Genomic DNA, 26,862 nt, shown 5'->3' on the forward strand with positions numbered 1-26,862 from the left:
TGGATTAATGGGGGATTACACCTGTATTTGGCAGTACACTAACTCAGTGACAAGCCCCCTGTCACTCCTCATAGTAATCATACAGGAAAATATGTTGTTATCAACGGTATGGATATATCTTAACTGAAATGTAAGTATTTTACGCCAAATCTCAAAATAACTATACTTTTTTCATGGATTCATAGACCCCAATCACATTACTATTGTGATAAGAATGTGTTTAAATATTAGAAATTTCATGTTAAGTACTCTGTTTTTATTTCCATGTAATTTATATTTTGTATCAGTGTAATCGTGCCGATGGAATAAGAATAATTATTTTATTCTAAAGTCAATAATTTCATATTCCGGATATAGAATTTTCATATTAAAAGGATATTCTACCAATCATGTACATTATGTAATTGTTTCTCCGTATTAAAAGGACTAGTATCAGTGACTAATACATACATTTATCGCATAATCAGCCTGATATCTAGTGATTTCGCCCGTGTTATATGTTTGCATATGTAACTAGTGTAATATGACCTAGAGCAATGTTCATTGGCTAGAAATTCATTGTGACGTCAAACAGAAACAATATAATGACGTCAGGAAAGATGACGTGACGTCAGGAATACGAGGACGGCGGGACAAAATGGCGGCCTCTGCTTTGTTATGTAGGTATTTGTGCGTAGATATGTGATAAAAGGTGTTTTAACGTAGACCGTCCCTTCTGTGACGTCATACGTTTGTAACGTCGCTTTCCGGATCCCGCCAAACATATTTTATTTCTCCGTACCCACCTATTATAGCTTGCTTCGAATATCCGCAAATATTTCGTCTGCCAGCTTTCCGAGTGTTTATACTTGACGTGTACCAATCTAAAGGTGTGAACTGTGTACTAATCGGTAAATATAGCATAATTTTTAAGATTCTTGCATGAAGTAAATTCCAAGAATCATAATTAAGCAATAAACTGTTAGGGCGCCATTCTATTTATCTTCCTTCCGGATGGGCTTCATATCAACTGTATGTCCAATCTGGTAACAGTTTATTACTTATATTTCCATGACGATTATTCAAATTCAAAATTATACACGTATATCTTTTGAATTTCCCGCTTTCGCTAGTGTTGACGTCACCAAGTTGAATAAACGGAACAGCCATGACATCAGCTTCTGAATATAGTTCAACACAAAACGGTTTGAAACAAGCGAACAAATGAAAACTATACGAGGATCTTTTTCAATACTTGCTACTTTGCCAACACGATAATATTGTTATATTTCAAAGAATGCATAACTTTAAAACCACTTTTTAAATAATTTGACCGTTATCTATAGGCGTAAGTATACATTGAATACATATATGTACATTGTTCATGACGCGGAGGAAACGTTAAATATCCATACGCTTGACCAGATTGGAGTTCATAGCCTGATATTGCCTATCTGGTTTAACATAGATCAAACGGGAAACTGAAAATAAAATGGAAATATTGGTCGCTAAACAATCACATGGAATACACGCATTGACGGGGACCCAAAACGAAAAGCTTCGCATCAGTTAACGTTAGGCCTAGTAACTGAACATCAGAATTACCGTCATGCTATGTACCTATGTTTTTGCAGGATTGATCTTAATTCCCATAGTATAGCAATGCTGAAGGAAGTTAGCGATGTTTTAAATGCAAACATTCGAGTTTTAAGCTTTGATACATACGAATCGTAACATACCGGTATACTAATTTTCGTCCGGAAACGGACAAACAATATACGGAATTAAAATTACTGGAACATATTTTCATTTTATTTTTTGTTAAAATCTTTACTTATGATTTGAAAAATGCTATAACGGAAAATTATCCATTTTAATACAGTATCACACAGAGCAAAATATTTGTCTCAGAAAAGCTTATGTATTTCCTGCTGAATTAGACTCTTTTTGAAAGTTTGAGGTCAGGCCTACATGTAGCTTGCAAACTGGTTTGTTATTTTATATCATAGATAAATAAAATCATGATGATAGTAATTATCATGTTATTTTGTATGCTCCAATAATATAATAGATATAGAAAACTAACAAAGGTAAATGAATAACATAAAACGTTGAAAAGTGCTACGGATTCGCCTATTTTTAACGTTTTCAGACCAAAATTTAAGGGGTATTAGAAAGCAAATCGGTCATATTTTGAAAAATAATTCGATGAGGTATAGTTTTTATTGGCTTTTCTTATTACAAATAGGTCAATCTTCATAGAAATTCTAAAAAATCGATTTTTCTTTAGATCATTTTTTCAGAAAAAATGGAAAACATGACTATTTTGACGCAATTTTTCACTAAAATTGGGTCCGGAATTACTTTTATGATAACGTTATTTTGTTTTATTGTGGAAAACCCAGCTTATTTGATATAGTTATGAATTATATATCACCTACTGAAGGTATGAAGATGTTACGAGCATATTCTTTATATGTTAAGTGATGTTACATGTAAGAAATATTATTTATTCAAAAATCCTTAAAATCCGGAATATTTAATCGTTAATACATATCTTTAAGCAACCCTGGAATATGAATTAACCTGGTGACATATCATTTTTATGCGGTTTTTGTGGTCAGGGTATACCTAAAATCAAAAAATCAAAAAATGAACGAAATCCCTGAGAGGAAACTAGATGGGACGGTCTATCTTAAATTTGTGTTCATTTCAAATGAGATTTTATGAAACTCGTCTCGAAGTTTTAGTTTTTGCTCACCAATGCTCGCAAAAATTAAAACTTCTTAGACTCGCTTCATAAAAACTCATATGAAATTAACACTCTTGTAAGATCCTATTTATATTTATATGTTGTTATTTCATATTTAATATATCACATTTTCATTATTTTTTTAAATATTATTAATTGCCTTGCCTATGACACCAAAATCGACTTAAATATTTTCACAAATGTAGGGGATTTCCAAATAGTGCATTTGTGGGAGCTACGGTAGTAAACATACGGCTAACACTTCTCTAAATGAATGTACAATTATGAACATATCGTATGGCAAATAATAAATCACATGGTTATCTTTAGGTTCATCGAGGCATATGTATGTGCACTTGATATAATACGGCTTCCTTTTTTATTTCATTCAACAAGAGATAAAAGCAAAGGACTTAATGATCTATCTTAAGTGAAATAAATAATGAATTACCAATCACCATACATTGACAAACGTCGATACATGTAACGAAAGATAGTATTAGTTTAATAACCATTTAATGCAGTCACTGGATAGATCTACTTATATAAGCGATCCGTGTGGTTCATTAATTTCAAAAGGATATGGTAGTTAGCTATTTAAATTCCTTTCGAATTATAGCATTAAATTCTAATAAGTCGTAAAAATAAGCTGCTAAAGACATCGCACAGTATATTATGTAAATGCAATAATCTTAAAGTCTCATGAATCGGACTGTGGGATATACATTTATGGATATCCCTTAGTTTATGGTTCATGACAGTGTATGTGTACTTTTCTATGTTGTTTTGGATTCAAACTCGGCTAATTATATAATGATGCTGTTGGAACTGAGGTGTTAGGACTGACGTGATTATGTAAAAATATATGTATTGGAAATTGGGTCAACAGTGAAATTAAATCTCAAAATTGTGTCAACGTGGTGATTTGGACTAAAATTGCCTCAAAGTGGAAACTTAGACTAAAAATATCTCAACGTAGTGACTGGAATTAAATTTGTCTCAAAGTGGTGATTTGAACTTGACTCTGACAATGTATGGTGTGACTCGTATGACAAAGTGGAAGTGTTGATTTAACTCAAAATATGGATTAGTGATGTGGTGGATATTCACTATAGACTCATTCTAATGTGGGTTGAGATTACAAATTATCTAACAGATTATGTAAAGTCATAGAAACAAGTAATGGGTATGTAATTTTATTAGATAATTTATGTAAGTACTATAGTATTCCATTGATTGTGGAAATGGTGCAATACCGTAAAGCCGGTTATTTTCGTAATTTCGCGGGACATTGCTATGATCGCGAAAATTCGATTACCAAAATATTGAGAAATGATTGAGTTATGACGACAATCGTAATCGACATAGATATTTTGATATAGGTCTCGGATCACCCTCCTTTAAAGTTTTGTCCCGCTTTGCTAAAATAGCGCGTTAAAGCTACAAGCCAAAATAACTACCTTAGATCTTATATATGAATTCTGAAGGACATTTCTCATTTCTTTGACAATATTCCACTTATTTTGTCCAAATACGACATCCAATTTACCTTTATAATCACAATCTTTTTCAACTATCTATATTAAAATGTGTTCCTTGTCTTGATATAAAGAGACGTATTGTTTACGATAGAGGTCGTTATTTCATCTGCTTTTGACACAAAATACACACAAGGGAATTCTTTACATCAACACAAATGTCATCTTATCAAACCATTTCAGGGGGCGTAACTGTTAGTACTTTTGAATGCCACATGTATTGTGTATTCAGAGTAAATGCTATTCTATCTGGCATTTTTGCTTGTCATTTAATTCATTAAAATCATTTAATGTACAGATAGCCAATTTGACATATAGCTCATTGTTTATTCAATTATTTATTTCCTAAGATACATAAATGAACAATCAAACAGAGTATGTATGGAAAAGCTAAATACATATAAACCTAATGACCTAGGCGGTATTATCCATTGTAAATCCTCGAGTGCCAGTTATTTAAAAACTGCGTTCGGTATTAATCGAATGTCAGGGTCCAATGAACAATAAAAAATAGAAAGCATTAAATGTATTAATTGCTTTGGTATTATATTTTAATATTACATAACTACTACATACCTTTATATAGTATAAGTATTCCTATGAAAAATGACAACAGAAAACTATACTATTGAGTCTCAGTTGAACATAGTATTGAAGTGCTGGTGCAACAACAGAACATAGATAGTGATGTCATGATAAAAGTTTACAGCAATATTACGTGCACGTGATTCAAGAATATTTTGAATGACATTATACTACAGCGATGCTGACGTGGTATTGTTTCAGATATTTTTTATGCCGTTCAGAGACGAAACACAAGACAAAGGAACTTAAATTAAAAGTGATTCATTGGTGATTTGGATTAATTAAAGCCCCTCCAAGATGGCAACGGCTGTTGGAAAGGATACGCAGGCACTGGTGAGCAACGCCCTGACCCACACACGGCGCCATACCTTCCAATTAATGTGGAAGGATGCTATGCATCTTGCCAATACAAACCAGACTGTTATCAAGGACAGACTGATGCAGAAACGGAAAAGTAACGCAGCCATTAAGGCCAAAGTAAAACGAGAGATCTTGATGAAGCCGGACCTGATGAGGTATCTACAGGTACCGATACCGGTGAGTAATTCAATCATTAGGAACTGGCATACAATGTATTCTTAGAACATTCTAAAGATTAAAAAATAACGAAAAGGTGCTACTTGCTTTCATACTTCACATTTCTAAAACGTATTTTATGAACATCTAATATTGTTTGAATTGATACAGTTAAATTCATGTCACGATATCACTTGCCGGCATGTAACGCTGAAGTGGTTGTAAAAAAAAAATTCATTTTCATATTTTGTCTTCGCGTAGGAGGACTCCCATGTAAGCCCCGGTCTTACATATTGTACATTCACTTATCATTTTTTCTCTCTAATAATATATCATCCATAAGCGTGCATTTGATCATTCACGCTAAAATCATTTAGAATGATATTTCGGGATATCTTAGCGGGAAAAAACAAGAGAAACCCACATAAAAAGGTGACATTTCCCCTATCTCACATATTTCTGTCTTCGTACTCTGTGTTTTCTAACCTTTTATCTTATATTTTGAGTGACAAAACAGGGTGCTTTTACAACCGGTGGAAACGAGTATTAAAACGAAAACACAAAAAAGAAAAAAAAAAGCAATGTTATTTCTTGCAAAAATCATTCAACTTGTTTTAGCCCCCACTATCTAATATATTTGACAGTACTAAAACAATATAATTCAGGTTCAACACTTACTCAGTAACAGAAAATGAAACGATGTGTTTCGAGAGAGTAAGCGTTCTTCGATTTACCCAGGGCACTCGGTATGTCATGCATCAAGATTAAATGCCAATAAGAGTTTGGTAATTGATAGCGATTTTTTCAAAACGAGCGACTTCAAATCTCATCATATATACAATTAAAAGGAAATTTGGAAAAAGCAAGAAAAATCAAGAAAGTTAAGTCCATTTGATATACCATTATTGTTGTGATGCACTTGATTCTGGCATGTTTTTAATTCATCTTTTGGAACTATTTGAAAATGGTCTGATAAAGCAGGTGATCTTTATAGGGAGGTGGTCGTTAAGGCAAGTTTGACTGTTTGCACATAAACTACATTTACGTGATTAACATGTATAAAAGTTAATCAGGAATTCATCTTAAATAGATACCATACCTACATTTGAACTAATTTATCATTCAGATTTATGGATATACCATATGATGAGTAGAGATTAAGGAAAAACAATATGATTTAATCATTTATGAAAGAAACATCAAATATAAGTTTCATTAGAATACGAGCAATCTTACCTGATTCACCTCCTGTGTAGTATTCTTGAGAAATATTCTCAGATTTGGTGTGTTTATCTGAGGAAGTCGCTGCATCCTATCGCATGTTCAAGGCTCGTGCGACATAAACACATCAGTTTAAACTGCCGCATGTCAAAACAGATATCTGTACAAGAAAGAGAAGATAGATAGTATTTGTTTCATATTTAATAAGAACATTTATCTATATATGGATTTTCATAAGTTCCTTGAGACACGAAGGTGATAGCTTATGAAGATAGATTACATACCTGGAGTTCTCAGGTGATAGACAGTGCATCGCCTATCCACGTGGGGTAGGTGTATATATTCAAAACCTGCGAAATACCGCACGTGATCTCAACAATAGATTCGACCAATCAAATTAATTATGTATCAAAATGACTTCGGATTTTTTATTGTTACCCACAGCTTCGTTTTAAGAACCCGATTGCTTCACGATGTTCGTTTCCGATGACCTAACAGTAGTGTTTATCTTTTGAACCCGATTACGACTGTATTAACTAGGCCAAGGTTAAACAACATTTAATACCCAGTTTCTAATCAAGTTTTCTTTTCGACATATGTTTTACATTCTTTTAACCACTCCTAGAGTTCTAAGACTAACTTCAGTAATATGTTTCTTGTTCTTGTATTTAAACATTTTTAAATTCGCATTCATTCATAAATACATATATATCTACTTCAGCGCAATGATTATTTGGTTAATAGTATTGTAAGCGTTTCGTTTGGTCACAGAATTCACATTATAACAAGTAAAACATAGCCACCGCGAAATGTGTTTATTACGAAAGAAAGTTATCTTATTAGAATCCTTTATACATTTCCCGTGCAACATATTTCAAACGAAGCATCTATTTTACCACACAATAATCTTGAATCCAATGTCTGTCAAAAGAAATAGAGAAGGGAATTGGGTCAAGAGATACACCAAATAGGGGTTACATCTATGCTAAAACTGCAATATGACAAGTGTTCAATTTCATAAAGGTATTTGTTTTGACAATTCCAAGTGTATGATTACAAAGTCCCATTAATCTATCATATATGTAATAGAGCCATATGTAAACAAACAAAAATGTCCCCCTTTTAAAACATCATTTATCAATTATTTTTTTCACATAAAAGGATAAGAAATTTTAAATTGTCTACCTACATGATTAATCAGTGGTGGATTTCTTCCGTGCAAATCTTATGAGTGAATTGTGGGGTAGATTTTTATGTTAATGGTCCAATAATGGAGTGTTTTATGATAAAAAAGTGTTTAATAGAGAATGTTCCTGTCAACAAAATAATTGTTGGAATGGTTGAGCTTGTTCATTTTGTTATCTAATACAGGATCTGATAACAAGATGGTCATTTATATAACGCCAGTAAGCGTAAACACTTGTTGCAATGTACATGTACATGGCAGATGTTACTTCTAGGGAATCTATTCGTTTTCAACTACATTATGAATGTATGGCCTGTCATTTTCATCGTTACATTTACGTTATTGACTAACCATTATAGTGAGAATTCCGGTTATACACTGCATTTTTGACTTCATTTATGCTTATTTAATAGAACATACTGGTGATTTTTTTAAACAGGCGATGTAAGTTAATTACAAAGATGACCAACTGAGTTTAAAAGGAATGAAAAATAAGTCTCGGTACATTGGTTTGTTGTTTGGTCGACTGGTTGATTAGATCAGCCAGGACCATTAAAGGACAGCCTCCTATGTATGTAACATGTGTTACGTGTGTAGGGTGTGGGCGTATTTTGGGAGGCTGCAGTACGGTCGTGTTAGTAGAACCCCTGCCTTTTATAGAGATATCTCACTGAAGCATACAGTCAAAGACACAGAACAATCACATCCTACCCGGTCACATTATACTCACGACTAGCAATCCAGTCGTCCCAATTTTTTTATATGATAACAGCTAAGCAGAGGCAGAACAAACTTCCATTTTTATAGAAATACCTAATTATCGATTTCTGCTTTATGTATTAAGATTTTATTTAGTTTTTTTTTCCTTTTTATTTTATTTTGCTTCAAACTTTTGTTCTTGTATCAAGTCTAGCAGAATTATTATATGGACCAGGTACCATACTCTTTGTATCATTTTAGACTAGAATTTCGTGACGACATTATCATGGCTATGCAAATCACTATTCATAAGTTAAACTCGCATTTTTTGTTAGTTTTTATACTTCTTTGAACCAATCACTCTTTAAGTACATCAGAATAATGAATGTTATCCATCCGTTTGCAGCTAGTTGAATATTGATTCCAGTGTCAGCTTTATTGCTAATTTAGATCCTCTGCTTTGTGTTTGCTAATACGTTACTGATAACGAAAGCATTGTCATGTTTTTTTCTTTCTTGCATCAGCAAAAGATTAAAACATTGCCATATTTTTGTTTCTATCAATCTTTTTACATTCTTGTACAGTATATAAAGTATTGTTAGCTTTCATTCTATTACATCCCGTGATGCTTTACCTACCTTTGTTTAAAGCACTGTCATCTTATTTCCATCACATACAATGTACTTACTGTTAATGGTCGGATTGCCACCTTTAATTGAAAACACCATGACAATACAGCTAATGTCAGATATTTAGTAGCTTAAATGTCGCTCTTACTTTTAAAAGCATTTATTTGGAAACTTTATCATTTCATTGGATACTGAAATACCCATGGCCAGTGCATTATATCCCGTATTAAATAACGATACCTCAATTTATCTTCAAAATTATGTCAGGCGATAATCTCCTCAAATGTCTGCATTATGTAATAGAAATCTGAGTATGATATGACAGACCTTTCAAACGTCGAAAATGATAAATTGTCAAATACATGTGTTATAGTTTTTATAGATGGATTGCATTATTTGATTTTCTCACTCGGTGATGGATCATGTACGGATCTTTTTTATAAATATAAAGTAATTCTATGAGTTTAAAGCTTAGAGTTTTACTATAAGTGAATGTGTATGATTCACAATCTGTGTGGGTGGTATGTAATCTGAAAAAGTCAAAAAGTTTCATATATAACAATATGTCATTGATTCTGAGATTATGATGTTCCCCCATAGTTTCGATTTTATCCTGTTTGATTAAAAAGTAAAAAGTGTATTACTTTGAGATGTCATTGATAAGTATCCTTTATACTAGGTTTGATTACTCATGTTCAAGTTAACTTAACTCGAATAATTGGATAACTCCAGGTGTCACCATAATTCCTTCGATTTTGAGTTAAGTAGGTTTAAATCCATACAGTATAAAAAGTAGTATCTCATTAATTAGGATCAGTTTCAAGGAGCCAAGCTAATTTATATTTGTCTATATTTAGTAAAACAATACGAACCCATAGCCAAAAGCACGTATTTTGATCAAGTATTTAATTGAAGCACAGGGGCTTCTCACAGTATACGAATGGGTCTTATTACCACTACTATGGTAATAATAGACTACAATCACATACTGTGACAGTTCCCTGTGTTCTGGAGATACGATGCTCCTTAAACATGACTGGAGTCAGTTTTGTGGAAACATGTATTATCAAATGTCCTTATATAGTGAATATTTATCTTATAAATACTCAGACGATGATACACTATCTCCCACTAGCCTAGGCTTTACGGGAGTAGTTGAAGACAAGTGTTATCTAGAGATACATCCTGTCGATAATAGAATTAAGGTTAAACGAAATATGTTTAAAAAGGAATTAAACATGACAAGGAACGGAAAAACCACGCATGCATATGCACATTATATGTCTGGTTTAAAAAATTATAAGAAATATCAAGAGAAAATTCGATATTTTTAATTCACTCCTACTCGATTTAATATACCTTACTTAATATAGTTAACCGGAAGGAAGTACTATTTATGCAAGGCAAACATCACCATGGTCGTATAGAGACTGTTCTTCTATATATTTCAGAGTTTGTATTTGTTGTATACAAACCATAATTATTGTTTGAAATACCTATAATCATCATTCATCTTGAGTGTTCCATTTACCTAGGTGTTTACATAATACCCCCTATAAACGACATCAGAGTAGACCTGAATGTATTTCAGACCCTTATTCAATTGACGTGATTTGTTACCCGATCAAACAAACAGAATATTTCTTTAACTCACAATTGATACAAAATCTGATAAAAAATGAATGAATATTAATAGTTTAACGGCAACTCCTCAACTATGAAGATTATACATAGTTACATGAAGTAGTACTTGAACTTTAAATCGTCTCATATAAACAAATAAAATGTTCGGGGCTTTATTAAACCCTACCGCCATGCAAACAATAGCGGTGTTCCTGCCCTATTGTAGATTGTGACGAACCGATAACGTTGCATCTATTATAGCCCTATGAGCCGTGATGTCCTTCTGGGTCGATTCATTTGCATGCATACATATACCCCGGGTATCTTTCGCATGTATTGGGAGTCATTAGAGATAGATCTCTATTCTACCTATTGTCTCCGCCGAACTATTGTCTGAGCTTTGCCTAACAGTTATTACCCATCGACCTCACTGTGAGAATATATATTTATTGTAGATGTTGTTTTGGAAATTTGCGGAAGATTTTTAAGTTCTTGGACATGTAATAGTTTCACATGTCATAAGGGATCGATATCATGGTATGGATTATCGCTATACTAAACGGAGTATTGAAGTGAAATTCCGGATTAGGAGTGCCGGCGATTTGTGAGAGAATACAAATTTAGCGGCCAACGATTGTGTACCAAGAAGACCGTAAAGAGGGACTTCCGTTGGAGCCGGAATAATTGGTTTGGATTGATTAGAAGCAAAGTATTTATTCCAAAGCATGGATAAAGAGAATCCAGCAAATGAAAATGAAACCACCAACGAACAATCGACTGAGAACGTTCCAGTCTCAGAGAACATTGACACAGACGATAAAAATGAAGATATTCCGAAAAGCGTAAGAAATGAAAGTGACGATGAATATATGGACGAGGATGATTTGTCCCGAGGGACATCGGTTAAGAAAACGCCTGAACCTGTGGCGAGCCCAATAATGTTCGATGAGACACTGATGGATTTTATGAACGAGGAATGGAAATGGCCATTACCAAGGGAGGAACAGGATGATAACGAGGAAGATGAGGAGGAGGAGGATGGGAATGATGATGATAATGAAGAGGTACTTGTATTAAATGTAGAATAATACATAGTAAAGCTTAGGGTACTATGAACATCAATGGCACATTAAATTCTACATGCAATTTAACAAATCGGTTTATTACAATACATGATAAACAACATGAAAACAATTCATATATTTAAAGTTAGGAACATATTTTAAATAACTATGATATGACAACAAGTTTATTGTGTTTGAAATTCCAGTAATATTTAATTTTTATGGTGGTTGCAGTTTACTTGTGTAGAATCGTAATGGGTTACGTATATACATATATGGAAATGACAACTTTCACTTGGCGTCTCAGGTTACAAAGTTTGCTATCCAGTCAAGTCGCTTCAAAAGCATTCTTATTAATCAAGATCCGTGTTGCTGACCTTCCTAGAGTAATTGATATATCTGTGCACTTATCAAATACTTTGTTGTGTTAATTGTAACTATCCCTACTGATATTTGAGCAATATTGTAATGAAACCAGAAGGCAGCTAGTTTTGGTTATTCACTGAGCCTACGTATACCTTCGTTGCTAAACGATGTGATGTATCAAACTTTTTCAGTGAAATAACTACATTAAACAAAATTATAAAGCAGTTCTTTATTCATTATTAGGAATATTGACTTGCATTTTCGTAAAGGTGAACCTACAGTGGTTACTTTATTTTATTTTGCTGTTTATAAATGAGTTGTGTATCATGAAAAACGCATAGCTGCAGATAACAAATGCATGTGGATGTACAACTGGCACGATTAACATTTATTAGCTTATTATAGTAGGTTAGATAAGGTGTAGGTTCTTCAACATGAAACAATAGCCCAGATATGTAAGGCAATCTTGGCGATTGAACGAGTTGTTTAGTCAACTTTATAAGACAAAGGTTGAACATTAGATCATTAAAATCTTTAAAATACCATTTAGATTTCTAATATTCTTCGTCTGTGAATGTTTGATATCCCGACTTTTTGCGGATCGTTCCTAATCTTGGAACCGATTAAAAAAATATTAAGGGTATTATCATTATGGGAATTAATCTAACCTAAAACAATATGGTATTAATGGATATGAATTATACACACACGTGATTAAGTAAATCATAGAAGTGATTCTATCATGCAAAAGGTCATTTGTTCCCTATGGTTGACATAGCATAACAAAAGATTGATGACGCACACACATTGATAAGAAAGACTACGGTAAGTTATCAAGCACATAGTGATTAGCACCAATAAATTAATTTGCATATTTTCCCGCTATCACTCATAGTACGAGTCGTGGTAGCCATGCGGTTAAGGTGTCTTAATAGTCTTCTACAAACCCCCAAATTCATTGAGACAAATACCAGATTCTACCGCAGGTCGATGATTTTACTCAGGGAAGAAATCATTTTTCTCGAAACTTGGCATGTAAGGACACAATCAAACTTAACTAACTTAACATATTAAGATTTAAATTTAAATCCATGTACATGAGTTACATGATTTCTATAGATGTATGCCAATAAACGAATGTTATATTTGAAATGTGACTATTTTTATCGTAACTGTAGATATAAATCGAAATGATTCAATTATTGAATCGCAAATCATATTTATAATTTTAGTGATGTGATCATGATACAGTATCGAAGTCCACAAATCCAACCTTACAGTCGTTGTAAGTCTACTCTATGGAATCGCGGCGTAAGATCGTAGCAAGGTGGAATGGATACGTATTCAAGATAAAAAGATTAAATATTCAATATCATCAAACGGATGGCGTAGCCGTTGTAAGAACAAACATTAATTGACCAACGTCAATATTGGTTTTCCAAGGTAGTAATTTTAAAGTATTTTTTCATAAGCATTCACATCAAAGGTAATTTTCAATTATTTATAATCATTACCTACAGCATCATATTAGTGTGTTTAATCTTCAGCTAATTAATGATCTTGAGATCAAGCTTTGTTAATACAAGATATAATTAATCATAGGTCATGGCGAATGTTCCTACTCAGTATAATGCAAGGTCCTATAATATTGACCATCCAAGTAGAATGTGTGAATTTTCCTATCTAGGAAATGAGGTAAAAAGTCTGTTTTGGATACCCATTACTACAAAATGTATTCATCAGCAGAATCTTTAATTCAATGATCAAAGGGAATTGATTTTTTTTATTTGTAAAGTGTAATACAGTATAGCAAGTTGTAACAACAATAAAAGTAGTATCTGAAAGGCATCAGACACATTTGATTAAATGTATCCACTCCAATACCGATATATTAAACAAAAGGACATGATGCATCAAACATTATTACTGATGGACCTACTTAATTACAATTGTCATGTGATAACTTATTACGAATAGTTTCAATAAATGAAACAAAATTATCTGTGTGATAGATGTATATTTATGTGTTTTACTGTAAGCTCTCTTTCACTGACCTACAAGTCCAACCAAAAACCAAAATTGACGTCAAGCAGTTAATATAGTACCGTTTTATTCACTAAAGTTGGTACATACAGTGGTAAAAGCATGTAATGTGGTACACTTAGCATAAGCAGTCACAACTAAATTATTTTTGGTCCTTTCTCCGTTAATTTCGAAGAGTGGCCATATAGTGTTATACTGGCCTCTGTGTGTGATCGGGTGGCGCCTCAGTTAATATAAGCCACACGCCATTCACCTAGCCAGCCGGAGTTCGACCCCTGACAGCGTCGTGAAAAGGTCGGGGTCACCTCATCGGATTTTCTCCGGGACTCTGGTTTCCTCCTACTCTAAGATCCCTCGCGTGCTTTCATCCAGGCCATTTTAAGGTGATTTGTATAAGTTAATAAAAATATAACTTGTTTAGAAATCAATGTCAAATAGATATAGTTTATATTTTTTATATACTGTCCTTTTTCTGTAGACCATTCAATGTTGTACTTATGTTTTCGTGTTTCCCCCTCTGCTGGCCTCAGGAAAAGTGCAAACTTTAAAATTATGAAACGTATCCACATCGAAGGTACATTTTTCATTATGCCACACATTGAGAATTAATGTCTGTCCCAAATACATTTCTGAAAGATTTCTTCCACTCGCCAATTTATGTGATGGTGAAGAAACACTCCTAGAGTCTTACTCACCGATATATCTATATCCAATCAGCATCCACAGACCCATAAAAGCAAACATTAGATAAAACAAGTACATTATTGCACGCTTCTTGGTTAAGTCAAAATTACACGCCAGTTTCAGGACAGATATCGCTGATGAACGTGTTGTAATCCAGTTTGCCATCTAACAGTGTTGCTACCTTGTTTGTCTCTTGAAGATCCTCGTTCTCTTCTTCTGCTTCTAGTTATGGTAGTTCTAGTGTGTGACAACTCAAAATACAAGTACTTATATAAAACGGGATTTATATCCAAGTGGCCGTGATACATAGGATCAGAATATGGTGACATTGGGATTTTTGTACCCACAGCAGATTGGTTTTTCAACAGAGGTTGTCGTTAAAGCATGCTTTATTTGTTTCTAAAACAAAACAAAATAAAGACATTAGATTTTATGTAGGGGTATGATCGCAGAAAGAGAGGACATGATGTTTGACGATATAAAACATCCATCTATCCATTATACTTGATATTTTACTTATGATTTTTTTTCTTTTTTTTTAACTATATGATTCCGTTCCATAGGGTGTTAACTTATATTTGGCCTCCTACATCACCGACCATTCAATAATTGATTCTTAAAAAGTGTTCTTTATTAGGTTTTTAGCGGGAGGAAATTATATCAAATGATTGATTATACAGTCATATATCGGCTGGTGAATACGTTGAATAATTGATTAGTAGCCAATTATGGGTGTGGAATTCTCCATGAGAATGCCTATCATCCATTTGATATAAAACGTAAGCTGTGTTGAGTATAGCTGAATGCTCAACCTGGCCTTAAATGACTCGTATTCGTGTCTGGACTGAGTAAATGTATTCCTGTGAAAATAATCACACAACGACAATATATCAGCATATATACAGACGAGAAGATACTGTTTCAAGAGAAACTATCAGACACCTTGTTATTCTGTGTTGCATGTGTATGCTGTTATTAAAGAATCGAATCGGTCAGTAGAAATCAATCTGACCACACGTCCAGAGAGAATAAGCGTGATCCATTTAACCAACAGCGACATTGACCATACAAACCTATACTAAATTCTAAAATAATGAAAATCTCAAATAAGCTGTAAATCACAATTGAACTAAGATTGAGATTTTCATCTGACGTAGGATCCCGTATAAGATTTCCTTTGTGCGTTGGAGCTTTCAAGTAATATCTTTAGTAACTATATTCGTGGTTGATGGACGGAATAATTATCATAATAATACAAACAAAATTTCTTGTTTGTGTTTTCGTGGTCCGATAGCAATGGTAACCATCACGCAAACTTTGTCAGTTTGTACTTAATGGATATTTCGCGTTACATAGATGTGTTTGTTATTCCTGATTTGCTCAAGCCATCCAAAATCTTCAAACTACAATGTATAATGTAATTTCAGTACTTGCATATATACACCAATAAATAAATATTCATTTTTACAGAATATTTTACCATGTAAAATTGTATGTGTTATTCATAACATTATTTGAATTAAAAAGTATTTGGCATGTTTAAATATTAAGTTAACCATGTTTACACAACTGTTTTATACGCTTTACAATTATGGATTATTGAAAACCTGGCATGTTAAAATATTAAGTTTGTAAATGAATTGATGTGAACTACGTGTGTTATTTGTCCCATGGTATGTGCATTGCAGTGTCATTTCAATAGTTAAGATATACAGTCCAGTAAAAATATTTCCGAAATGCTTCACAACTGTTTACCAACTTCCATATAGATTACTTTTGACATTATGATATGATATACGCTATTGAATTGTTTATGCTTGCGAAAGGTATTTAATTTGCTTACAAATTTATTCAAATGGGACATGTAATGATGACTGATGTTCTACGATAGGCTCCACTACAAGTATTAGAGCCTATCGCAGAACATCGCAGTGAAGCGGAATTACAAGTATGAATAAGCTCATATGTAATAAATTTATTGATATGACAAAAAACTCCTTTGTGGTACACAATGGCGAGCTGATGATCCTGCATCCAAATAAATAAGTCAAATTAGTATACAGGCAAAATTCCCATTCGTGGAAGAGCTGCAAAAAGCAACCCCATACATCTTGTGTGAGATAAATATGAAAATCATACGAGTATTATATTGATGAATCGCTCGTTTATTCCTTATTTATACTTTTTTCTAAATATAGATGTTTGTTCTTTTTCAGCCTTATGTCAAGTTCAGACGTTTCGCACGTGCTGTAAAGATGTTGATCAGCGTGTGTCAAGTATGTCAGAGGTAAGACACTATAATGAATATGTTATGTAGGAAATCTCTAGAAAGAGATTGAAACTCAACGTTTTGCTTTCCATAGCTCAACAGAGAAATATATAAAAAAAATCGTCTGTCATATTACGGTTATTTTACTATGAGATGTATGGATATATCTTCAGTGATAGTAAGTCCTGCAGTATCGCATCCTCGATACTCCAGGGGTTCCTTTCACTTACGATCTCCACATCATAAATGATCGGAACCCCTGGTGCATCGAGGATGGTAGTATCGAGAATGGTTGTATCGAGGATGGTAGTTAGATGGTGTTTTTTGCATTGTAAGCACTTAGTCCTATGGGTGATTCAAAACAAATCCGCATGCATATTGGCAGTCTTGCGATCGACACATCGGTTCCGGTTGATTGCAATAGATGACGTCACAACTTAGGGAGGCATAACGAAAAGTGCGGTTCTCGGCTTTAGTTTAAAAAATGTAAAGATCGTTTAAATTTGTTTTACTATGTAGAGACAAGATACAACAAAAATCAAACTGATATGTGTTCAAATGTTTTAGTGTGCTATCAATGTCCCTTCTGTTTTTATCACCAAATGTGTTATAAGGAAGAATAATTCAAAATAAGCAAAATTCATTTATAAAGTATACATATATACAGAATTCGGTAATTTATTATTAGACGACTGAAAGTATTGTACATTTTACCTTTTTCGTAAGGTTTGGTAAATAATTTGATCTAAATCTTTATAAGTGATATATCTTCGTATCAATTAAAAGCAAATCGAGATAGACTAAACTATTTCATCACAATATAAAATTTATATTGAGATTATTTATTTCATGGTATTTACTGTTAATGCTTTCAGGTAGTATATCGCTTTCAATATCTCGATTGTTGTATGAATTGTAGTTTACTGAGGAACACCATTTCTCAAGAGAACTGGTTCGCCTTGCTGGATAATCTTAATGCAGCCGCCATGCAACAGTCACAGAAAAAGCGGAAAGCATTCGTAACCCTCGTTCCCGACGAGAATAGACAACTCGTTACTCTGACCTTTGATGCAAATGACTACAAAAGCAACGTCCAATCAGATGTAAGTTTAATTGAATGCGTCCACTGATAATTTGTGCAGTTTTGACATGTAATTCTGAATCAGACACATTATCGTACAATGTAATTTAAGTAAGGTTTTCCTTTTCTAATCAAAGTTGAAATTACCTGTAGTATAACTGAATTACAAGATGTCACAGTGGAATTTATATTGAAATATGGCTAAGAATTATTTAATGCATCATAGTTTGAACTTTTTTGTTTGTTTTGGTTTCTTTTTCTTCTACTGTCATACCACTTACGCGATTTTTTCAAAAGCCATCTAAAAACTTTGAAAAGTCTTTCTATCTGAAAAAATATACAATCATTAGAAATCCCAAGATAACTTAATTAAAACACGATATATATTTCAAAGAGATGAAATCTGCAACTTTAATAATAAAGAAGTTGTGATAAAGTCAATGTTTTGATTGATTCTAGAATTTTACATTTTACTTAATTTACGAGTTCCAAGTCAGTCATCCTCGACGCTCCAGAGGTTCCGATCACTTACGATCTCTACACCTCTGGACTGTGTCATAGTAAAACTGGAGGCAACAGAACAGACTGGCGTCAGATTTACTATGAGATAGTCCAGGGGTGTAGAGATCGTAAGTGATCGGAACCCCTGGAGTGTCGAGGATGCCACGGTTGTATACATGTGTAACAAATGTATTGTTTGACGTCACAGGAACTACTCACTGATGACGTCAAGGAGATAATGAAACAAAAGCCAGGCACGCGAACGCAACATGACGTAGAAAAGGTAATTAATTGTTAGTAACACTATACTACAGTTAATACTATGCAAATCTAGTTTATACAAAACTGAATTATTATCTTTGGTAGCATATCTTAAAGATGCTTCACAGAGCATTAACGGTACTCATCATTGAATAATAATTGGTATTTAATCGTGGGTATATAAGTCTAATTAACACAAAAAAATAATGTAAAATAATTTATTTTGCTTTTGCAAAAATTAGAAACTCAAACTTTTTAATGGTGGTAATGGTGTAAAATAATTAAAGTAACTTTTGCAGCTAAACAAAAAATAATAATTCATTTTCTCCTGTTTTTGATACAGAAAAAAATGCCGTTCGTCAGCAGTGGAGCATGCTTAAGTGATGAAATTTAATGATTTTCCCAACATCAGTGATTTTGATGTTGATTATTAATACTCCATTAATATATCTGATTTGAGGACTTATTTGATACATTTATACATTAATTCATGTATAAATGATGCTGTGATGAAGCAATTTCACATTCTCAAAATTACATTGTTTCCAGGTAATACGATGTATGAAGGGAATATGTAAATCTTTCCGGGAATATCCGCTCTCCATACAAAAGGAAATCGTACAGAAATCATTCCTAGATACGTGAGTAACTTCTATTGCTGTCATATTATGAAATTGTGTTTCTATTGAAGGGAGACAACTACCGCAAAATTGGCTGCGAACAGTTAAACATTTAAAACAATACTCTAGGGTTGTCTCCCGTCGCACAGAGTTAAAAAAAACCTTGACAATGTACGATAAAAAGTATTGTTAGCTTTATACAATACTCCCGTTCATATCAATTAGTCTTGTAAACAAATAATGTCAAAGATATCAGAATGGATACTGCATTGTAAGAAATATAGATTAATAATGCAATAAACGATATAAACTATGTGCTATTGACTTTAAAACATTCTCTTTTATAAATAGGATACGGAGAGGGACATATTCGGAGTGTTTTTCTTCCAGCTAGAGGGATCACACAATGTAAAAAGTTTAATCAGCTTTGAATAAACAAAGTAAATTTTTCTTTTATTTTTATTTTTAATTTATTTGCAGATACAAACACAATAGGGTAATTTTGAAGAAAGGTCTTCCGTCCGATGGCATTTACTTTGTCTTAAGAGGAACTCGTAAGTAAATGTTGGCTTACCTTCTGATCAGAGAATCATAATACAGTTGAACTGGTATACGTCGTGCAATGAACACAATAACTTCAATTGTTTTCTAAATGATTTATTAAAATCAATGCGAAGTATATATTATAACACTCTATCATATGTGGATATGAAGGATAGGAAGATTCTACCCGGGGGTCACAAAATGTTATATAACCCGAGGCTTCGCGAGAGTTTTGCAACCTTTATGATCCCGATGGTCATAAATTGTTTTTGGGAAGAAAAGTGAACCAGTGAGTTCTGTAGCTATAGACAATAATTTTGGGTTTGTTCATACCTATATTTTTGTTGCTTGTTAGAAATATATACCCAAACAAAAGTAAATGTACATGTATAAATGTCCATGAACCGATTAAGACCTGATTCAACCACTATATAGGTATACACTGTTTAACTCTGTACGATTTATTTGCCTATATACACAATCCGCGCTATTGTTAGTCGCACATTTAAAGTCTACCTGTATAAAAAATAAAACCTGGTATTATGTTTCGATATAAACCCCTCTATTGATGGTAAACTTTTAGGATACAAGACCCCGAACCACCTAACTCACGCCTTGTATTGTCCCAGTAGTTAATCAAATCTGATATTCCTTTGTATGCATTCAAGGGTACATAAACACCGTTCGAAGTAGTTCGAACTCAACACAGAAACCTCGTTTTTTGTCGCATTTAAAAGTATAATTGTACACATTTTAAATATTGAGAAGTGGGGTTTCGTATATATAAGAAAATTTCGTAATATAATGGCATGTTTGCCTACTTCAATCTGTCACATTGTATCGTGTTATTCATTTATTTTGGACCATTATACAATGTTTATTAAAATACATGTGAAATTGTATTTAGTCAGGGCCTCGTCTGTACATGGGTGGCACTTTTACTAAAACTCAAGTCGATCCCTCGTCTCACCTATATCTACCTACACTAGCTTGTATAAGTGGCGCTCTAGTTCTCAGGAACGTTCGACTTATATTTAAGTCGAACCCTCGTCGTTATCTAAGTGGCGCTCTAGTTCTTAGGAACGGTCGACTTATATTTAAGTCGAACCCTCCTCTTTATCTGAGTGGCGCTCTAGTTCTCAGGGACGGTCGACTTATATTTAAGTCGAACCCTCGTCTTTATGTAAGTGGCGCTCTAGTTCTCAGGAACGGTCGACTTATATTTAAGTCGAACCCTCGTCTTTATCTGAGTGGCGCTCTAGTTCTTAGGGACGGTCGACTTATATTTAAGTCGAACCCTCGTCTTTATCTGAGTGGCGCTCTAGTTCTCAGGGACGGTCGACTTATATTTAAGTCGAACCCTCGTCTTTATCTGAGTGGCGCTCTAGTTCTCAGGGACGGTCGACTTATATTTAAGTCGAACCCTCGTCTTTATCTGAGTGGCGCTCTAGTTCTCAGGGACGGTCGACTTATATTTAAGTCGAACCCTCGTCTTTATCTGAGTGGCGCTCTAGTTCTTAGGGACGGTCGACTTATATTTAAGTCGAACCCTCGTCTTTATCTGAGTGGCGCTCTAGTTCTCAGGGACGGTCGACTTATATTTAAGTCGAACCCTCGTCTTTATATAAGTGGCGCTCTAGTTCTCAGGGACGGTCGACTTATATTTAAGTCGAACCTTCGTCTTTTTCTGAGTGGCGCTCTAGTTCTTAGGGACGGTCGACTTATATATAAGTTGAACCCTCGTCTTTGTCTGAGTGGCGCTCTAGTTCTCAGGGACGGTCGACTTATATTTAGGTTGAACCTTTGTCTTCGGCTAAAGTCGGACTTTACCTTTGCCTTCTTAGGGTATTTATGGTCCTATAATTCTCCCAGGATTGCAGACTAATTGAAAAATGCGACAACAGTGTAAGCAATAAGTTCCATCCTTATGATGTTCAACATTTTAAAACTATAACTACATATATTGTTGCGAATAACATAGTAGACCAATTGGGGTTTTTCATTTCGGTAGCACGCAAGTACACACAAAATGTCGCGCAGAACGACGTCACAATACATGCTTTATATATCACTTCACCAACGGGAGTTATGTGTCAAGGAGAATTATGATCTTATAAATTCACTTTTTGGTTGGTAAGGTTATAAAGTGTCAGTCCCGAGCAAATGGAAATATATATATATAACTCTAAAACGTTTTTTTTTTTTTTTTTTTTTTTTTGCAAATGTCTTTAGTTCATCGAGCCTAGTATGACCCAATTCCAATTGTTGTAAAATCGGTGTTTGTCTATAGGTATTGTTATCGTAAGGACCGATGTATACTTTATATAAACATCTTTGTTTGTTTACATTATTTGCGTGTTTGTGTATTGAAGATTTTCTTTAAAGAATAGATGATAAAGAATAAGTGGTAAATGTGTTTGTTTGTCCGTGAATAGGATTTTCAAATAATGCATTCGAAAATGGTTATTTAAATGCATGTAACAACGATATCTAAATGATGGCCCGGGTTTAATCTAGGGACGTTGCGTGCTAGTTATTCTGTCTATGTCGACATTTACCTGGATAACAAAGAGACAACCGTGTCACCTTATCTCCAATTCAATGCAGAAATAATCGAACCTTAAAATTAAATATTGAGAACACATTTGATGAAAATGTGAGCCATATATCTGTACACAAATAGTTTTACTTAAGCAAAATTGTTTTTATCAAAAGAGAGCGAACAATGCAGCTCCCATCAGAAGGGGATTAATATCTAAAATAACACGAATTGATAACGATTTAAAAGATCCATTTATTCAACATTTTAAATTGATATAAAATTGACGTGGCCCTGTGCATGATAACATATTCAGTGGCCTGTCAGTTCTTATGAATACGTCAGACAATTTAACAAAACTTTACATTCAAATCTACCGGTATTGTGAATATGTGATCTGGCCCAATGCCGCCAGACGTTTTAACACGAGGTGTCTAAGGGGCAGTAATTGTAAAAACACTCCACCAAGGGCATGTGATGTTCGGTTGTAATCGCGATATTGAAGAATGTTTAACCAACCGATAGAGGGGCTAGCTCGGTTTACGCAATATAAGAACATCGTGTGAAAATCACGATTGGAGAATGTGACTTTAATATATAGGTGGGTACAGGTAAAACAATCATAAAATCAATGTCGGCACTAAAGCATTCAGCTAAATGCATATTGGATATAACAGTTAGTCTACGGTGATTGCGTGTCCTATTCAGTGTGGTTTTGATTTCAACTTGTGATAAACTAAAAGTAATGATGACCGAGGATAAACTCTAATTTACTGACCAGCTAGGTTTATTTATTTGTAGTTATTGAGAAGCCCGAAGGACGGAAAGCGCCGACTGAAATACGTGCCGGAGAAAAGTTTGGGGTAAGTCTTATTTCATAACTGATTAATGTACCTTCGTGCCGTCTTCAAGGTTATGTGCTAAATTAATAGGTATTGATGACGTTTTAATTATTATTTTATGCATTCAAAGGTAGAAATGAATAATTGCGAAAATATAACTTACACTGTACCACATGGGAGACTTTGTTATTTTATACTGCATCAAACGTTGAAAAAAATAAGGCTGAAGAAGAGAGAAAGGCGTGTAGACTCTTACAAAAGAAGCAGAATATTGCTGTTATAAATGTAAATGTTTTGAACCACAAATAACAACATTTTGTCTTACTGGCAATATGTTCACATATCGTAGTGATTGCATACGGTTATGTAGAGTAGCACTAAAATATGAAATTTCATTATATAATTTCTGTCAGAATGTGTCTTTTGGAAAATAATGTACACACATAAGTGATCGAATGTTAGTAATGTATTACTGAAAATTGGTCTGTTGTTTACTAGTTTGTAGATTTTTTAGATACATGTAAGATATAAAAAGCGTGAACATACAATAATTCTTTGTATACTAACAAATGTTTGTACCTAAACAACAAACGTACCCTATGATCAATACATGTAAGTTGTCGACACAAACATATGTAGATGCATTGTAAGTATAATACGGGACAAATTAATGAATAGTCCAGGCTTGTTATAGTTTATGAAATAATTTTGTAAACTTTGACATTATACTATCAACATACAATGAGACAAGAGGAAAATGTCACTGGTCCCGATTTTATCAAATGTTTCGATCATATCGTAATACACCGTTAAGTATTATCAAAATCTTATGTGTACATTTATGAGGATATTCTACGTGTCAACTGTTATTACTCACGAATAAAACTAAATCTTGTATAATTATTTATATTTAAAAGCCATCAATTATTTAGTGGTTGAAAAATCGTTTCCACGTGGGTAAATCTGTAGTTAAAGAGTATCAACGGTACGTAGCTTTCCTGCAATAAACAATATTAAACTTTATGTAATAGTCGATGAACCATTCCCATAACCTGGTGTTTGATCCAGTTTTGATACATGTATATTGTCGTACAGATGTGTTATTGCACAAATAGTGAACATTGGTCTATGCTACTTGCCATAATCTAGAATTACATAATCGTGTTATATATTAGTAGGTTCATAAAGTTTCAAAATAAAATATCATAAAAAACATAGGAGAGATACATTCATGAGCTTTAATACATGTACAATGTGTTCATTATTTAACCAAAATGTTGGTACGCTTATCTGCGAAAAAATAAATTGTTAAGAAAGGGATAAAATTTGACATGTTCAACAAAATCAGTGGCAGTTTGTTAACACCTGTTGATCAGTTAAATGACAAATTGAATTTTGTTCGTGAAGAATACAATACACAGGTAAACCAATAAAACAGATGGATCAGGTAACAGCCCTTACTAATCCTAACGTTGTGTAACATTGTCTAATCCTTTAAGAGCTATTCTGTTCTATAGCTTTACAGGGGTATATTGATGTCTGTAATGTAGTCAGCTATAGGGTATCGACGAGGTAGGATATTTGGGAGAAACGTATGTCCGAGCATTTGTTTTGTTTGTAACTGCAGGAGGAAGATTTGGTTTGTGGATGTGCCCGGAGAGGGACTGTGATTACTCGGCACCAGGCTGAAATCATATTTCTACATCGCTTTGTGAGTATTTACTTTGTGTATAGCGTAATTGTTTTATTTATAATTCTTTTGCTGTGTATTATGCCACATAAATCATGTTGCTGTTGATAAATCTAGGTAGACTCCTTGTTTACAAGCGTTTTCATCTTTCAAAACTTATTTGCAATTATGGAAAACTATAATACTGTATAAACATTCTATTGAAACTACATGTAAACAACTTATTTCCCTGTCTCTTTTGTTTACTGCATGCTATGACCATTTTATAGTCATTTTGATTATTTACAAGAAAATAAATATTAATTATATCTTTAAAATGTAACAAGGATTATCCTGTTAATGTTGTGTAATCAGGGGGCGTGGGAAGGGGGGGGGGGGGGGGGGGGGGGGGCAAAATTCATCAAAATACATTGTAAAAACTCATCTCAGCCATTCTAAATCGTAATGTTTTTCCCGGGGTCGACCCCCAGACCCCAAAAATCTCGCGCCTTCGGCGCTCACACGCTAATTTGGCCAATTTGCGTATTTGTTTATTTCCTTTTAGCGACTAACTGTCTATAAATGTGTACAAGGATTATATTTAATGATATATGAAAAAAGTATATAAAGTATTTATGGATGTGTGTTGAATTAAATCTCCGTCTGTAGGGCGCGGGGGAGGGGGGTTACAAAATATTGTGGACCTTTGCCCCCCCATTACCTTTCATCTTCCTACGCCACTGGTAATCATTGTTTTTTATAAACAATAAAAAAATGAAATTCCATTCTCCTCTTTACATCTGATTAGAGATGTATAACTCTGATTACATCAGACAAAATAATAAATATGTACGGAGGTCTCCCTTTAAATTACTAGCTAGAATATAAACAACCAGGCTACTCCAGACTGTGTTCCTGCCTCTCGTTAATTCCCTATTAATACCCTAATAGTCATTACACACGCAAGTGTACGTATTCATAAGGTTTTATATAAATGTAAGGTGTCTCGATCTAATTATCATCACGACATCCATTCATATTGATTTAATCTCCTGATCGTGTCTGAAAGTAGGGGGAGTTTGGAATGTCAAATGATTAAGCCTAGGTTTCAAGTGCCGTCTGCAGGAATGTTCATAAGTATATCAGATAATAAGACTTGTCTCTTTTTACTTTACTTTAAGTATGTTTGCGTCTGCAAAAATAAAAAAAATGATAAATAGCTTTACGTGAACATTCTGTAAATTAAAATCCCGAAAAAAGATCGATAATGCTATTATGAAAGACATGGTTGCATAGACATACCAGTGTAGGGGATAAGGTCATAATACAAAAAGGGAAAAAAATAATTGGAGGAAAAAATAGATATCAACAGACTTTTATTTGCTAATTATTTCATTAAATACATAACCTGTCAATCAAATATACCTAAGTCCGAGCAAACAAACCAATATTTCTCAGCGTTATCCCGATAATATTCTCTGTGCAATGATGTGTAAATTTATGCTGATAGATTTCGTAACGCTGTTCCTTTAAAACTAAATTAAGCGAATTATGTTCAATAAACACCTCGAAAAAAAAAATAATAAAACAAAAAAAATCAATGTCACACTCTAAAAATCTATCACTTTGCTTGTATTTGTGCTTTAGAAGTC

The 26,862-nt window shown here is 33.6% G+C and overlaps 1 protein-coding gene across 2 annotated transcripts in view; it reads left to right on the forward strand.

The window, feature by feature from the left end:
• Positions 1-619: 619 nt before the first annotated feature.
• Positions 620-26,862, forward strand: part of LOC138328259 (uncharacterized) — a 35,906-nt gene continuing 9,663 nt past the window's right edge. The window contains exons 1-9 of one of the 2 annotated variants that reach the window (XM_069274974.1): positions 620-659; positions 5,056-5,391; positions 17,102-17,172; positions 18,074-18,257; positions 18,945-19,019; positions 19,547-19,638; positions 20,098-20,171; positions 23,501-23,562; positions 25,169-25,252. In XM_069274974.1, the coding sequence (XP_069131075.1) occupies positions 5,152-5,391; positions 17,102-17,172; positions 18,074-18,257; positions 18,945-19,019; positions 19,547-19,638; positions 20,098-20,171; positions 23,501-23,562; positions 25,169-25,252 (882 nt within the window). In that variant the 5' untranslated portion in view covers positions 620-659; positions 5,056-5,151. Of the gene's footprint in view, positions 660-5,055; positions 5,392-11,109; positions 11,793-17,101; positions 17,173-18,073; positions 18,258-18,944; positions 19,020-19,546; positions 19,639-20,097; positions 20,172-23,500; positions 23,563-25,168; positions 25,253-26,862 lie in introns of those variants that run through there. The other variant, XM_069274973.1, reaches the window with a different exon arrangement.

This window comes from Argopecten irradians, chromosome 7, assembly GCF_041381155.1.
Source record: "Argopecten irradians isolate NY chromosome 7, Ai_NY, whole genome shotgun sequence".
Taxonomy (NCBI): domain Eukaryota; kingdom Metazoa; phylum Mollusca; class Bivalvia; order Pectinida; family Pectinidae; genus Argopecten; species Argopecten irradians.